General features: G+C 35.5%; 1 protein-coding gene across 2 annotated transcripts in view; it reads right to left on the bottom strand.

Annotated features, from left to right (window-relative positions):
- ZNF654 (zinc finger protein 654) overlaps positions 1-16,772 on the bottom strand; it is a 79,245-nt gene that overhangs the window by 35,225 nt on the left and 27,248 nt on the right. For both annotated transcript variants that reach the window (XM_016196541.2, XM_016196540.2), the window contains exon 3: positions 4,531-4,612. In XM_016196541.2, the coding sequence (XP_016052027.1) occupies positions 4,531-4,612 (82 nt within the window). The remainder of the gene's footprint in view (positions 1-4,530; positions 4,613-16,772) is intronic.

The following is a 16,772-nucleotide window of genomic DNA, read 5'->3' as shown; positions in this document are numbered from 1 at the left end:
CTCTTTATTCATCTTTATCTAAAATATCTTGAACAGAGAGCTGTTTTACTAATGGGTAAATAAGTCTCTGTCAAATCTTCCAAGCCCAAACCAAGAGAGAAGAAAGAAGTTTTAATTTGTTAGATCAATGGCCTGTGAGGCAGTAAAGAGGAATCTACAGTGGGAGACAACCACACCTTTACAAGACTTTGTTACCTCTGGGTATTGGGACAGCGTACATTTTGTTTGGGTTATACCTTCATTCTCTCAGTAGAAGGAATGCTCTCATGCAGAGCCACACATCCCATTTTTAATGTAGGTATAACAGTCATATCAGGATTCCTGTTCTGTGGGCTCTGGTGCACACTTGGTACATTTTCAAAAAGCACCAACAACTCTCTTCCTCCCTGGCTGCTTGAAGATCAGCCTCTATCATGAACAACACACTAACTATCAGGATCGGGACGTTCATGACCAACAGACTACTTCAGTGAAACAAATGGTCTTTGACATCCTTCACCCTTGGAAAGCAAAAGTACCTAAGACAGAACATTTGTGAAAAACTATCCAAATTTTTAGACCACATTAGACGCCTGTCATCTTTGTATTCCCATTCAGAACCCATTTTGGTGGTGGCAAGACCACTGGCTTTGGCATGATTTTATGATTCCTTGGATTATGCAAAAAAAAAAATGAACCCAAACATAGACTTAGAAGACATGGCCTATCTGACAAGATGAAGACCTCAAGACAACACAAAAGGGAAACAAGAACAGAATGAAAAAGATCAAGAGATTGCAAAGACCAATGCTGGTGCTACAAAAAGTGAGCTGGAGATTGGACAACAGAAGGAGTAAAGATTCTTCAGTGACTTTATCTGGGGCAGTTGTGTAGATTTTTTCATGAGAGGATTAATAAACTAAAACTTTAAAAAAGAAAAAAAGCACCAACAGAAATGACACTGACCATATACCAAATGCCCTACCATCTACTATTTCCTCTAGCTCCTGCTGTTATAAGCTGGGGGGATGGGCAGAATACTAGATAGAATGTCTCTCAGTTCTCTTTCTCTCAAATTCCCCTATTTAATTGCATTCAGCTAGTCAAGTATTGTTTGACCCATCCCTCAATTTGGTTCCCCAAGTTCTTGATACAGGTCTTTGTGCTAGTTTCTAGCATTCATAAGGAATTATTTTTCTTTTCTTTTTTTTTTAAATTTATGTTTTTAAAATTAATTTCAGAGAGAAGGGAGAGGAAGAGAGAGAGAGGTACATCAATGATGAGAGAGATTCACTGATTGGTTGCTTCCTGCACGCCCCCTACTAGGGGTCGAGCCTGCAGCCCAGGTATGTGCCCTTACTGGGAATTGAACCGCAATCTCCTGGTTCATGGGTTGACACTCAACCACTGAGCCACGTCAACTGGGCAGGAATTTTTTTCCTTATTTTATATTATTTTTGTCATTTCATTAGGAATCTGTAAAACTGAATTAAATCAATGCGGTTTGGAGGCCTAATGTATGAGTTAAATCACAAATCTACAGAGAACTCACCAATGAACAGATTAAATATAATAATAGTGAGTTAGGTGCATCATATAAGAAATGTGTCATCTTCTTGTGTTGAGGTAAACAAAAATTATTAGAAACCAAGGTGTAAGAAAGCAAGCTTTTAGAAGCCAGCTCTAGCTCTAAGAACGAAGTTTCCTTTTGAAATAGGCCAGAAGAAAAATTATAGTCAATGGATAAGACTTAAACATTTTTACTCGAACTGCTCAGGTTTTAGATCAGAGACTCATGGAATCTGTCTGAAAGACAGACAGAAGAAAACCATTCAGGGAAAAAAGAGTTTACACTAGCAGTATAAAATTTTTTAGAATTTCAAAAGATGACACTGGGATTGTTCCTGGATTATCAAAAGTCAGTCAAAGCCTGGAGAGTTCACAAAGCTTAGTAAATGCAAGGTATTAGGGGGATGTACATGATGGACTACATGTTGGCCTTCCTAGGTCTCAAAGGGCACAGGCCTGGGAAGCACCAGCTGCAACAGCTCCGTTCAGAAAATGGAGGGTGATTCTCCAGGTAAAACTAAAATGGGAACAAAAGGTGAAGTCTCTCCTAGGAGGCAGGAGTTAAAAGCTCAAGAAAATGCAGAGTAGGAAGAAGCCACAGCAACGAAATGACAGAAATGGCAGAGAAATTTAAAAAAAAAAAAAAGGTGTTACAAAAAGGAGAAGGGGTGGTGGGCTTTTGAATTTGAGTAGGAGATAGAAAGGGTACAAAAACCATACATCCTCACTTGAGGAAATGATTATATTGATAACTGAATGGAAACGCTGCCCACAAGAAAATGAATATATCCATTCAAAATGTTATGATTTCACATATTTAACACAAAAGTCAAATACTCTCTCTCATCTACTATCAATGCTCAGATTACATCTCCATAAGGGTTTCCATGACAACCCATTTAAACCTGAACTTTCCTCCTCAATACCACTATGCCAAGCACTCCTTATCTGCCTGGCCCACTTCATTTTTCTCTAAGTCATCTGTCTCCTTCTAAAATACTCAATTTACAAGTCTGGTTTACTGTCTTTGTTTCTACACTAGAATTAACTCCACAATACAAGGTCTTTCTGTTTTTGCTTATTACTATTTGTCCCAGAGCTTAGTACCTAGCACACAGTGGGGACTCCATAAATATTTGCTGAGTAAAAGTTTAAGAATGGATTGCCAAGACGCAAGTGTCAAAGGAAAAACTGAACAGAAAATTTGTTTTAAATACTTGAATATGATAGGCTCTAATTAAAATGTAGGCTCCACGACAACAGGTATTTTTACCTCTTTTGCTACATGTAAGAATGGATAAAGTAAAATGTTCAATATAACATTCCCAATTTCATTGATTCTAACATGCATTTTTTCATATTTGTACAATTGTAAAATCAGAATATGTTGTATATCCAATGATATCTTAGAATCCATGTCAGTTTGGTAATGGTCATGATGTAGTTGTCATTCTGCTTGAATTGACATTCAAAGAGACAGCATGGAAACTTGCAAAAGGGTATACTGGTGACTCAGAATAAAATACCAGACTAGCAGAGCACTTTTTAAACTGTTGGGAACCAAAGGCATGGGATGGGTGTAGGACAATTAATCTAATTTAACAACACCACTGAAGCAGGAGTCAAAAGTAGGCTAAACAGAACTATAAAGCCAGCTTAAGCTTTTAAAAGTCAAGTACCAATGGCTTTTAGTTCTTTTATTATTTTAGGAAATGCTACATCAACACTTTTGATGTCCCTGAAGACAAATGGTATAGAAAAACAGACATCAATGACTGGGTGGAAAAGGAAATCTAGACTCAGATTCTGAATGTGAGGAAGTTTTAGATACACCTTAACCAATTAAGTTTGCTTGTAATTTTCCTGTTTTGTGTATGTACTAGAGTAACTGATCAGAAAAATCTATTCAGTCTAAAAGCTTGTTTTCAATAATATGAAATAAAAATGCTAGGTGAAAGAGAGCACTGCATGACTTTTCCATTACTCTACTTATCTCCTTCCTAAAGGTGGACAGCAATACTCATGGTTGACCATCAGCCTTTCTTTTTAATAACAAAGGAATAAATATAAGATACATTGTCTGAACACTTTACCCCTAGGGGGAGCTCAAAGCACATCTTCCTTTATCCCACCCCGGAGAAGCTCTAATGCCAAGGACACATTAATGAGACACAGTACTAGGTATTTCTTACTAAGTAAATGGTAAAAAGATCAAATGTTCTTGCCATCTACAGGAAAGGTCTCTTCTCTCATAGAGAATGCAAAAAACACATGCCTATCTTGGGGAGGCTTTTGAGAAAACAGATGAGAAAATCAGGGTACAGACAAGGGGAAAAGTGGCAGGGGACAGACAACCTGAGTCTAAGTAAGGGCAGCTCTTCATGGGGCTGTGAAACCAAAGCCTGCAGCAATAAAAAATGAGTTTATGTCCAGGATGTGCTTAGGAATCCACAAGGACTGTGGCAGTAGGCTCTCTTACAGCAAATGTAGAATTGGAATCCTATTAACTGCTTACAAATACAGCTAGAAGTTCATTTTAAGAAATTTTTTTTCCCCTCTAGTATAACAGAATCCTAAATATTGCCACCTTAGTAAATATAAAAACTTACAAGTGCCCTAGCCAGTTTGGCTCAGTGGTTAAGAGCATCAGCCCATGGACTGAAGGGTTGCAGGTTCGTTTCCATTCAAGGAAACGTACTTCAGTTGCAGGCTCAATCCCAGGCCCTGGTTGGGGCTCATGCGGGAGGCAACCAATCAATGTCTCTCTAACACAGATGTTTTTTTCTCTCTCTCTCTGTCTCTCCCTATCTCTTCCACTCTCTCTAAAAAATCAATGGAAAAATACCCTCGGGTGAAGATTAACAGAAAAAACAAATGAACAAAAAATAAAACTAACAAGCAATAAATAGCCAATATACTATTTTTAGACAATAAAGTCCTGTTTTATATATAGTAAAAATGTGAAGTAGTAAATTGTTTTACCTGGAATGATCCAAGAATATCCTTTAAGGGCTCTTCATAAAACTCATCTCTTCCAAAGAATAGCAGCAACTCAAAGAAACTCCTAGGAAGAATAAGTGAATGATAACTTTCATTGCTTCTTTGATTTTTTTTTTGCCCCAATTTAAGAGAATCTCAGGAGATAACAGCTATGGAATATCAGATACCTAGGTTTAAAATAGTTGGTTTTGAAACATTATAGTGATCATTTAGGATTCGTATTGTTTTCAATAAAATTTTAATGGAAGTGCCTTCAAGGAAAATACATAGAAATACACTTAAATTCTACAACTACAGAGTGAACAATTACATTACTCATGCCTACTAGTGTTCACAATGCAAAAAATCCAACAGGACACCAGGTGGCAAAAATGTCGCTACACATGTGAAGATGGTCAAAAATGGGCATATACTGCAAGTACAATGGGCCCCAGAAAAAATTCAAAATCTATTTTTTTTCAGAGGGATATAAGGGATGGATAAATAGACACAAAAATATATTAGTGAGTCACCATGAAACTCTTGGCCGACATCTGTATTATAGCAATATCACCAATTCTGTATCTAATTATTGATACATGGATCCTCAAACTCTAGGCTTTCTTTAATTATCATTATCCCAACCATGAAAGACTCATTTTTAAATAAGTTATTTGGAAAATATTGTTATTAAATAGTTTATATACATTTAATTATTCATTAGTTCATACAAAAAGAAATATGACTTATTTCTTAATCATGAGTATGGAAAACTATAAAGTTATTATATATTACCTAGCAATCTTCAATGACAAATCCCTCAAAATCTTTAAATTTTAATTCATGTAGAAGATACTCAATTAGGATACCTAAAGTTGTATTTTTAGAAACATTTTTTACCTTTAATCAAAATTAATCACTAATAGATTGAAATTTTTTAATGCAAACATAACTATGAGACTATAATTATTAAAAATTATATAAAAGACCTAAGCATTACACAAGAATTACAAAGACCCTTCTAAATGTAATATAGCAACTATATCCTATTAACTATTATTTTTATAAATTTGACTACTTAAAACTTTTAAATGTCAACAGACCAAAAGCCATAAGAGCAGTCAAAAGCAAAATGATACACCAAGAAAGACTCTTTGCTGATTTCCTTAATTAAAAGCCAGTGTGAGTATTCTGTTCTGAGGTGGGTCTTGTTTTCTTATCCATTTGTGTCTTGTTTTCTTATCCATTCAGCTACCCTATGTCTTTTGATTGGAGCATTTAATCCATTCACAATTAAGGTTATTACTGATAGGTACTTATCTATTGCCATTTTAATTCCTGATGCCTAAGTTTCTCTATTTCTACTTATTAGAGCAGCCCCTTTAACATTTCTTGCAGTGCTGGTTTGGTGGTGATAAATTCCTTTAGCCTTTTTTTGTCTGGGAAAGCTCTTTATTTTGCCATCTATCTTGCTGGATAGAGTAGTCTTGGTGTCAGATCCTTGTTTTGCATTACCTTGAATACTTCATGCCATTCCCTTCTGGCCTGTAGAGTTTCTGATGAAAAATCAGCTGACAGCCTTATGGGAGCTCCTTTGTAGGCAACAGGTTGCTTTTCTCCTGCTGCCTCTAATATTCTGTTTTGAATTTTTGGCATTTTAATTATGTGTCTGGGCGTGGGCCTCTTTGGGTTCTTCTTGCTTGGGACTCTGTGCCTCCTGAACTTGTGTGACTTTTTCCTTCACCAGGTTAGGGAAGTTTTCTGCCATCATTGCTTCAAACAGGTTTTCTAACCCTTGCTTACTTTCTACATCTTCTGGCACTCCTATGATGTGAATATTGTTACATTTCATGGTGTTCCACAGCTCCCTTAGACTGACCTCCTGTTTTTTAATTGTTCTCTTTTTGGTTCTCAGATTGAGTGATTTTTATCTAACCTGTCTTCTGATTCACTGATCCGATCCTCAGCTTCCCCAATCTTCTGTTTTTTCCTTCCAGTGTATTGTTTCTGCTATGCCATTCTTAATATCCTTCATAGTTTCCATATCTTCTCTCATGCTGTTGAGCATCCTACAATCATTATTCTGAACTCTATATCTGATAGATTACTTATCTCCACTTCATTTATCTCTTCTTCTGGAGAATTCTCTTGTTCTTTCATTTGGAGCTTGTTGGGATTTTTTTGGTTTTTGTCCGCCATTTTGGCTGCCTGTTTGGATTTGTTTCTATGTATTAGGTAGATCTGCTAGAACTCTCATTCTTTTTGGGTGGTCTCTGGCCCAGGCCAATGTCAAATGCTGTTTGTGACTGGTCTTTAGTACCCTGTTTGAAGCTTTTCGCACTCCACAACTTGTGGCTCCCTATGCTGGAACTGGGTGCTTTTGGAAAGGACCAAGATGCACACCGAGATCTGCTTTCCCAGATCCTGAGTCCAGGAGCAAATCAGGAAAGACTCAAAGCACCCAGAGTCTGATTGTTATTTAGTCTCTTAATGACCCTCAAGCTGTAGAAACTCCACAGGGTGGGGCGAGAGGTTTTCCAACAGAGTGGGACAACTGGGTTTCCCCATAGGCAAAAGTTGCTTGGATGGTAAATGTCTGCCTGCAAAAGATGTCCTCTGTAATATGAGGGAATGACTCAGCACAGGAATCCAGATGGTTCCCCTCTGAGCTCTATCCCCAGAGCCAGCACCCCTGTATACTGGATACTCCTCACACAGCCCTAGTCCACTCTGCCCTCCCGCCACCACCAGAGCCAAGGACAGTGGCTACACACGAAACTCTGTGAGTTGGCCCTTTAAGAAGGTGCCTGCATTTTCAGCCATCTCTCCCTGGCAGACAGAAACCGAGCTGCTTTTCACAGCCAGATGTTATAAGAGCACCTTTCTCAGTTCTCATGGTCTGGGCTGGGAAGCTCAGCTTGAGGTTTAGGCCCCAAAGTTCTCAGTGGGAACCGTCCTCAGCTGAGATATCCCTCTAGCACTTTACCTGCTGCCTGTGAGAGCCCAGCCAGCTCTCTTGCGCCTCCACACTTCCTACCAGTCTCTATGCAGTCTCCACTTTACGTCCTTGGTTATGAGGGTGCTCTCCAGCTAGTTTTCAGTTGATTATACAGGATGCTTTTTTTATATTTTCGTTTTAATTCCAGTTTGGTCCTGGGAAAGTGTCAGTGCAGCTTCCACTTAATCTGCTGCCATCAGAATCTTTCTTCACTACAATTTTTGCTTTAGTCTTGGCAGTTAGAAAATATGACCCATAGGCTGGCTGCCAGTTTTTGTAGAACACAGCCACATGCATTCATTTACGTAGTCTATGGCTGCTTTGGTGCTACAAGGACAGAGTTGAGTAGTTACAACAGGCACTCTATGATCCACAAGTCTAAATATCCAGTCCTTTAAAAAAATGTTTGCCAACCCCGGATTTAGACAGTTATGTTTCAGTGATTAAAAATAAGGAAAATTCCATTTTCTAAGTATGGTTCAGCTTTTACCATTTCCAGTTTTCTTCATTTCTTTGGGTAGGTTTTCTGTCTGGCATCATGTTTGTGGTATATTTTTTTGTAGTTCAGGCCTTCTGGGAATGAATTATTTCAGTTTTTGCTTACCTAAAAACATGCTTATTTTCCTTCTTGAATTGAAAGTTAAAAGATTTTTTTCTTTCAGCACTTTAAAGATGTCAGTTTGTTGTATTCTGGCTTGCATAGTTCCTGAGAATGTGGCTGTATTTCTTTAGTCCTCTAAATTAGGTAGTATATTTTACTCTGGTGGCCTTCAAGATTTTCTCAGTGATTTTCAGAGTCTGAACATTAAACACCTAGGTGATATAGATGGTAGAGTGTGTGTTGCAAATTATCTTGCTTGTTGTTCTCTGAATTTCCTGAATCTGTAGTTTCAGGGTCCTTTTTAACAGTAATTTTATCTTTTCTGACGTCTCCTTTCACACAAGTCAGTGCTTCTTGTTCTCATCAACTATCTCCATTCTCTAAGCTCTACCAATACCTCCTCCATCCATTTCTAAGGCAATGGAACAGCAACTTATTAGAGTGCTAAGTCTTGGTTCACCTTCCTCTCCTTGTCTATTCTCTCAATCTTCTAACAACTCTGAAAGAGGTTCTATGAATTAAATTCCCTCTACTGAAATATCTAGCATGATTTACATTTCCCTAACTAGATGATAATTGAAATAATCTATAAATCTTAAAATCAAAAAGGAAATGAAAAAGGAAACAAAAATAAATTTATTGATGATCATTTCCTACAAGGCCAACAGGAAATCATTCTGTCCCCCACCATATTCCACAATCAGAATGGAAAACTTTTTCAGAATGCCGTAGCTTAAAAAAACTATAACCAATATGCTGCAGCCAACGTAAGCCAAATAATTATTTATTTATTCATTTTTAAACAAATAGATAATATACTTTTTTTAATCCTCATCCAAGGATATGTTTACTGATTATAGAGAGAGCACCCCCACCCAAGGGGAAGAGAGAAACATCAATGTGAGAAAGAAATATTGATCTGTTGCTTCCCTTACATGCCCCGACTGCAGACCAAACCCACAACCTAGGTATGTGCCCTGACCAGGAATCGAACCCACAGCCTTTTGGTGCACAGGACGACACTCCAATCAAGTCACAAATTTATTTTTATTAATTTTTTTTTTTAAAGTAAGTTTGTCTTGGTGCCTTGATTCCTTTGGGATTTTTGCTTTTCTATTGGGCTATAATTGACATGTAGCATTATTTTAGATTCAGGTGTATAACATAATGTTTGATACTGCAAAATACTGTCACAAGTCTAATTAATATACATCACCACGCAGTCAAAATTTTTTTTTTTTTGTGATAAGAATTGTCAAGATTACTCTCTATCTCTTGTTAAGATAGGTCTCTTAAATCCCAATGACCTATTTATTTTATAAAGGGAAGTTTGTACCTTTTGACCACCTTCATCCATTTGGCCCACCACTCAACCCCCACCATGGCAACCACCAACCTGTTCTCTGTATCTTTGTTTTAGATTCCATATGTGAGGTATGTTGTCTGTCTTATGTCACTCAGCATAATGCCATCAAGGTCCATGTATGTTGTGACAAATATTAAGATTTCCTTCCTTTTTATGAATGATAATATTCCACTGTGCGAGTATATGTGTGTGTGTAACATTTTCTTTTTCCATTCATCCATCAATGGACACATGGGTGACTGCCATGTCTTGGCTATTGTAAATAATGCTGTTATAAACAAAGAGATGCAGATATCTTTTCGAGTTAGTGTTTTCATTTCCTTCAGATAAATATCCTGAATGGAACTGCTGGGTCATTCAGTAATTCTATTTTTAATTCTTTGTGGACCCTCCATACTGTTTTCCACAGTGGCGGCACCAATTTACACACCCAACAGTGTATAAGGTTTCCCTTTTATTTACATCCTTGACAACACTTGTTATTTGTTATCTTTTGATATAAGCCTTGTAACAGATATGAGGTGGTATCTCATTGTTTTGATTTGGTTTTTATTTTGACTGATGGTTTCCTTTACTGTGCAAAAGATTTTTAGTTTGATGTAGTCGAACTTGTTTTTTTTGCTTTTGTTGCTTTTGCCTTTGGTGTCAAATGAAAAAAAAAGTGATCCCCAAGACCTATGTCAAGGAGCTTATGGTCTATGTTTTCTTCTAGGAGTTTTATGGTTTCAGGTTTTATCAAAAAGAATACATTTTGAGTTGATTTTAATTACGGTGTAATAGTGGTTCAGTTTCATGCTTTTAAATGTGGCTGCCCAGTTTTTCCAACACCATTTATTGAGGAAACTGTCCATGCCCCACTGTATATTCTTGGCTCTTCTGTTGTATTTTAATTGACTATATATGCATGGGTTTATTTCTGGGCTCTCTATTCTGTTCTGTTGATCTATGAGTCTGTTTGATCTGTGTGCCAATATCATACTATTCTGGTTAGCTTTGTAATATAGTTTGAAGTCAGGAAGAGTGATGCCTCTAGCTTTGTTCTTCTTTCTCAATATTACCTCATCTATTCCGGATTTTTTGTGGTTCCATACAAATTCTAGAAATTGTTTTAATTCTGTGAAAATGCCGTTGGATTTTTTTATAGAGATAAGCATTGAATCTGTACTTTGTTTTGGGTAGCATGAATATTCTAACAATATTTATTCTTCAAATTTATGAGTATGTTTTTCTTTCCATTTATTTTTGTCTTTAATTTCTTTCATCAGCATCTTATAGTTTTCAGTGTATAGGTCTTTCGTTTCCTTGGTGAAATTTATTCCTGGGTTTTTATTCTTTTTTATGAAATTGTGAATATGATTTTCTCAATTCCTGACAGTTATTAGTGTATAGAAATGTAAAGGACTTTTATACATTGATTTTTGTATCCTGCAACTTTACTGAATTAGTTTATTAGTTCTAACAGTTTTCTGGTAGTCTTTAGGGTGTCTATATATAATATCATGTCATCTGCAAATAGAGAAAATTTTACTTCTACCAGAGAATATAGTAACATACATTTAACATATAACATATTTTATATCTATATGTGATATAGATATACTTATATACAGAATATTATAGATATTAAGTTAATTCTTTAGCTCACCTATAAATTTTTAGTACAAGTGATTTAAAATTAAAAATACATTATATATATCATAAACAAGAATTCTATAGATATGAATAATAATGAAATCTATTAATAATATCCTGATATCCTGTCCAGGCATTTTGAACATTCTGTTCACCATTTCTGGGAGGCTCTTATGCTCCTTCATCTAATTTATTGCTATCATTCCTTCAGAGCTTAGCTCAAGTGTCCGTTCACCCAGCAAATGTTCCCTTAACTTCCCAGACAATGTCAAGTCCCCTGTTATACTTTCTCATCATACCTTGTAATTCTTTCATGACTACAATTACATAATAATGTAACTTTTAAATATCTTTTAGTTCTATCAAGTCTTTGAGAATAAGGACTTAACTATCTTATTTTCTATTTTATTCCTAACACCAAGCTCAGAGATATACAGAATGAATGAATGAATAATTATGGAATAATTCTTAGAAGAATTTTCTGGCTTATATGTTTATTTAAATAAAATAGAATTGCAGACTTACTCTTTTAATACCACCATGTTGCTATTCCCCATTTTCCTTCTGGTATTTAAAATACAATTAACTTTTCTGCTAAAGTAAATTCAAATAATGCAGAAACTTTTCTTTACAAGAAACATTACTATTTGACAAACTAGTAAGATAATTTACTTTTGTCTAGCACTGACCATCTTAGATAAGATTTGCTTCTGCTTAATACATTATTCTTTTCATGAGTAGTAAAAAGGTTAGCAAGCAATGAAACAGAAGTCAACAAATGACTTAAATTTTTTAAAAGTACTTCTGTAAGGCTTAAAAACATTTTTACAATATAACACTAAAGTTATCAAAGATTATATAGAGGAAAGCGGGGAATCCACATAGGCACTGAAACAAGAATAATACTTCTTGCTTACAAATAACATATGTCTATTCATACTTATTTTATTTTCCTCAGAAATCAATAGAGAATAACAAACTATTTTGGTAGCTTTCAAAATAAACATATAAAAATATTCCTTGTAGTCTACCTAGCTCTCTTATATACTACCTCACTCACTTCTTGAGGGAACTGCATATCCCTCCAACATTTCTATGGTTTGGATGGGGTTGCCAACGGAGTATACTCATTTGCCTTAGCCATGGGTGGGGTTGTCATCAGACTGAGTCAAAAATTTTACCACATTCTCCTCAACACAATGATTAGTCCAAGTAGTGGGCACACATAAACTTGGCTGGGCCTGACTCCCCCAAATATTTGGGGGATTAGAGGTGGGAGGAAGGGGTTTCCTCTCTCATGGTTAATAAACTAAGCTTGATCCCAGAATTATCAGCAGCCCTGAGAAAATGAAAGCTGAAGGGAAAGATGGAAAGGGAGAGAATAGTTCGCTAGATGATATTTTATTCTCTGGATTCAGAAAATCCCAAAACTAGTTCTAGACATTGCTTTTCCATGGTTTAGTCATTTAATAAATCCCTCCCCACTTTTTTTTGCTTAAACTAGCCTGAGTAATATTTGTCAATTATAACCCAAAAGTCCCAATACATTTCCTAAATTCATTTAGGCTTGATAAACTAAATATAAAAATCACAGTTTTTTTAACTACCGTGCTTTTCTTACAAATCTAAGTAACATTATATCCTAAATGTTCCTTCTCATCTACAATTATTTTTCAGCTTTACTGGAGTATAACTGACCAATAGAAATTGTATATATATTTAAAGTGTATACGTGATTTTTGATACACATAAGATGGTGAAATAATCACCACAATCAAGCTGATTAACATATCCATCACCTCACAGAGTTCCCCCCTACAATTTTAAATATATACAAATAAACCTTTAAAGAAGCATAAAATACATGTACTCTTTTAAATTATAATATATACATAAAACAAAAATTATATAGTTCAAATATATGAAATTGACACATCTTCAAGATTTAAAAATGCTACGGGTATAGAAAGGTTTCGAGCTCTCTCTCACTAGTTCAATACCCTAGAATCAACAACTTTGAGTATTTTTAACAGCTGTTGATAATAAGCTTTGCTAGTACCTCTTGATTTGCCAATTTTAAATATTATCTCTTGACTTTCCAATAGTTATTTATTAATATTATCAGTTCCTCTATTATTTATCTTTATAACTTTACTTACAGCTTTATTTATGGCTTCATGTACTACTGATACTTCACTTTGTAAAATAAGAATTAAAGGAAGAATTCAGAGGAAAGGTGGGGAGGGGGGAGTGGGTGGGGAGAGGTTAATCAAAGAACTTATATGTTTTAGAAGCATAACCCATGGACAGAGACACTGGTATGGGGAAAGCCTGGGGGTGGGATGGATGCAGGGTAGAGGGGATCAATGGGAATAAAAAGGGGATATCTGTAATATTCTCAAAAATAAAGATAAAGAACTTAAAAAAAAAAAGAATTAAAAAAAGGATATTGGTGCTCTTTCCTTCACTTTCAACTTACAACTTCCATTAAATATTCTCATATTGAAAGCGTTCCCTTTGTTCTATATTATTTTTACTTTAAAAGGTTAAAGTCAATAAATATCATTTACATTAAGAAAATTACATAACTTTCAATACACATCTAAGTAGTTTGCTATGACTCTGTGTCCTTTCCTATTCAAATTATTCTTAATTTTCCTGGAGTATCTAATTCCCTTTTTATTTCCTTTGACTTGTCTATTTTTATCACTACCTTAAATGGTTCCAAATTCTCAAAGTTAGTCTCAAATATCAATTTTTACTGGATATTTATTTCTTGGAGGTGACATATCTGTAAGACCTTACTCAGCAGCGATCCTGGGACTTATTTTCCCTCTATCTTAAGTAAAAGTCACTATTTCCTAGAATCACTGTCATCTGGTCTTTTTATGACACCCTCATCTAGAGCACATTCTCTAGTAACTTCCTAAGAAAGGATATGTGGACAAGTCAATTTTCTAGGTCCTTACATACCTGGAAATGTTCTTTCTACTCTTACACTTCCACTGACAGTTTGAATGAGTATAAAATTCAATATTGAAAATAATTTCCCCTCAAATCATTAGGGATAGTGATTAATTATATTTTACCACCCACTTTTGGCTGTATGAAGACTGATATCAATCTGATATTTGTACCTTTATAGATGACCTAATTTTTCATCTGTAGGTATTCAAGATTAATTGCAAGATGATGTATTTAGCTGAATATCTTTCATATTCATTGTGCTGAGCACCTGTTCATTTCTTTCAGCCTAGAAGTTTGTAACTTTAATTCTGGTAAACTGTTTTACTGTCTTTGAAAACGTCCTTCAATGTATTTTCTCTAAGTTCTTTTCTGGAACTCCAACTAGTTAAATAATGAAATTCCTACACTGAGCCACCATATTCTTTTTTTTTTGACACATTCCTTCTCTTCAGTTTTGATTTACATTCTGCACTATTTCTTCAACTTTACCTTCCAAACTTCCACAGAACTTTACACTTTAACCATCATATTTTCTTAATTTCTACAGACTCATTTTTGGTATCTCATTATTCCTTTCACACAGCAGGGTATGTTGATGTTTTAACATTATACGTATTTTCTCAACTCTCTCTGAAAATACTAAATGTAGATTTTTTTCTCTTTTAATTTTTTTGTTTTCAATACTAACACTATTTATTCCAGAATTTCTGTTTGCTTGTTTTCATTGTATTTTTTCATACTGAAAGAATTCCTCATGTGTCTGATAATTCCTGAATACATATTAATGTTTAAGAATAAGGCCATAAAAAAAAAAAAAAAAAAAGAACGAAAACCCCACCATTCTAATGAGGTCAAGAACAAAATAATCTACATGACATACAGTAAGAACAAAACAGCCACACACATTGTTTGAATAATAAGGCCATAAGCAAATTAATTGGGAGTTTGGTGACTGGTGAGGTTTTATTTTTAGGATAACTGACTACCTGTCTCAAAGAGACAGCATTGCCAGAATGTAAAAAAAAAGGTAGCAATAGCATTTCCCACTCTACTCTTGGCCCTAAGGCTGGTAACTGGCCAAGTAAAGGAAAAACTGCAATTACCACCTTTATCTGCATCTTCCCAAAGTATCTCATTCCTTACTCTCTATTTCATACCTTGCATGTTCAAATTCTACACCTCTCTAGGATTCTGGGGGTAGGGAGGAAGGGCAGATGACTTCCTTCTATTTTTTAAGGCAGAAGATAATTCTGTTTTAATTGGTACCTGCAGTTTTAAAAAATGTTTTACAAATAAGTCATGAGTTGCTTAACAACAGGAATACGTTCGGAGAAATGAGTCAACAGGCGATTTTGGCATTGTGTGAACATCAGAATGCACATACACAAGCCTAGATGGTATAGCTGACTGCACACCTAGGCTATAAGGTATAGCCTATTGCTCCTAGGCTACAAGCCAGTACAGCATGTTACTGTAGTGAATACTATGGGCAACTGTAAGTATTTGTGTATCTAAACATAGCTACAAATAGAAAAGGTACAGTTAAAAGAATAAAAAATGGAACTCCTATATAGGGCACTCACTTTGGATGGAACTTGTAGAACTGGAAGTTGCTGTGAGTGAGTGAGTGGTGAGTGAGTGAATGTGAAGACCTACGACATTAGTGTACATTATTGTAGATATAAACACATTAGGCTACTCTAAATTAATTAAAAAATGTTTTTCTTTCATTAATAATAAATTAACCTTAGTTTACTATAACATTTTTACTTTACTATATAAACTTTTTAATTTTAACTTTTTAATTCTTGTAATAACACTTCACTTAAAACACAAACATGTGGTGCAGTTGTACAAAAATATTCTTTATATTCTTATTCTATATTTTTTGCATTTTTAAATTTTTTTTAATATTTATACTTTTCTGTTAAACTTAAGACACAGCCCAGCCAGTGCGGCTCAGTGGTTGAGCACTAACCTATGATCCAAGAGATCAAGGTCTGATTCCCAGTCAGGGCACATGCCCAGGTTGTGGGCTTGATCCCCGGTAGGGAGCATGCAGGAGGCAGCTGAACAATGACTCTCTCATCATTGATGTTTCTGTCTCTCTCCCTCCCCCGGCTTCCTCTCTCTGAAATCAATAAAGACATATTTCAAACAAAAACCAAAAAAACCCAACAAACTTAAGACACAAACATACAAATTAGCCTAGGCCTAAACAGGGTCAGGATCATCAATATCATTGTCTTCCACCTCCACATCTTGTCCCCCCTGTAAGGTCTTCAGGAGCAGTAGCACACATGGAGCTGTATTCTCCTATGATAACAATTCCTTCTTCTGGAACACCTCCTGAAAGACCTGTCTGAGTCTCTTCTTGAGGTCTCACTCTTTTCAGAAATATGTCCATGGCAGTTTCTTTTTTTCCTCATGGATTTGCTTGTAAGCAGATAATGCACCATGAACATTCCTTTCTATTAATGAAAACCTTGTGGTGTTGAGAGTTCAGGTTTTCAAACTTTTAAGAAGCCTGATGAGGTCTTCCAAAGCTTTTGCTAAATCCTGTACTGGGAATTTTTTTCCTGTTCTTCTGCATTTTTTTTTTTCTCTTTCCTCTTCTTTAGCTATACATTGCTTTTCCAGTTCCACCTCCTAATTAGTCAATTCTTCAGGAACCACCTCTA

Source organism: Miniopterus natalensis, chromosome 6 (genome assembly GCF_054644295.1).
Source record: "Miniopterus natalensis isolate mMinNat1 chromosome 6, mMinNat1.hap1, whole genome shotgun sequence".
Lineage (NCBI taxonomy): Eukaryota > Metazoa > Chordata > Mammalia > Chiroptera > Miniopteridae > Miniopterus > Miniopterus natalensis.
Note: the sequence above shows the minus strand (reverse complement) of the source record. Positions and strands in the feature narration are given on the sequence as shown.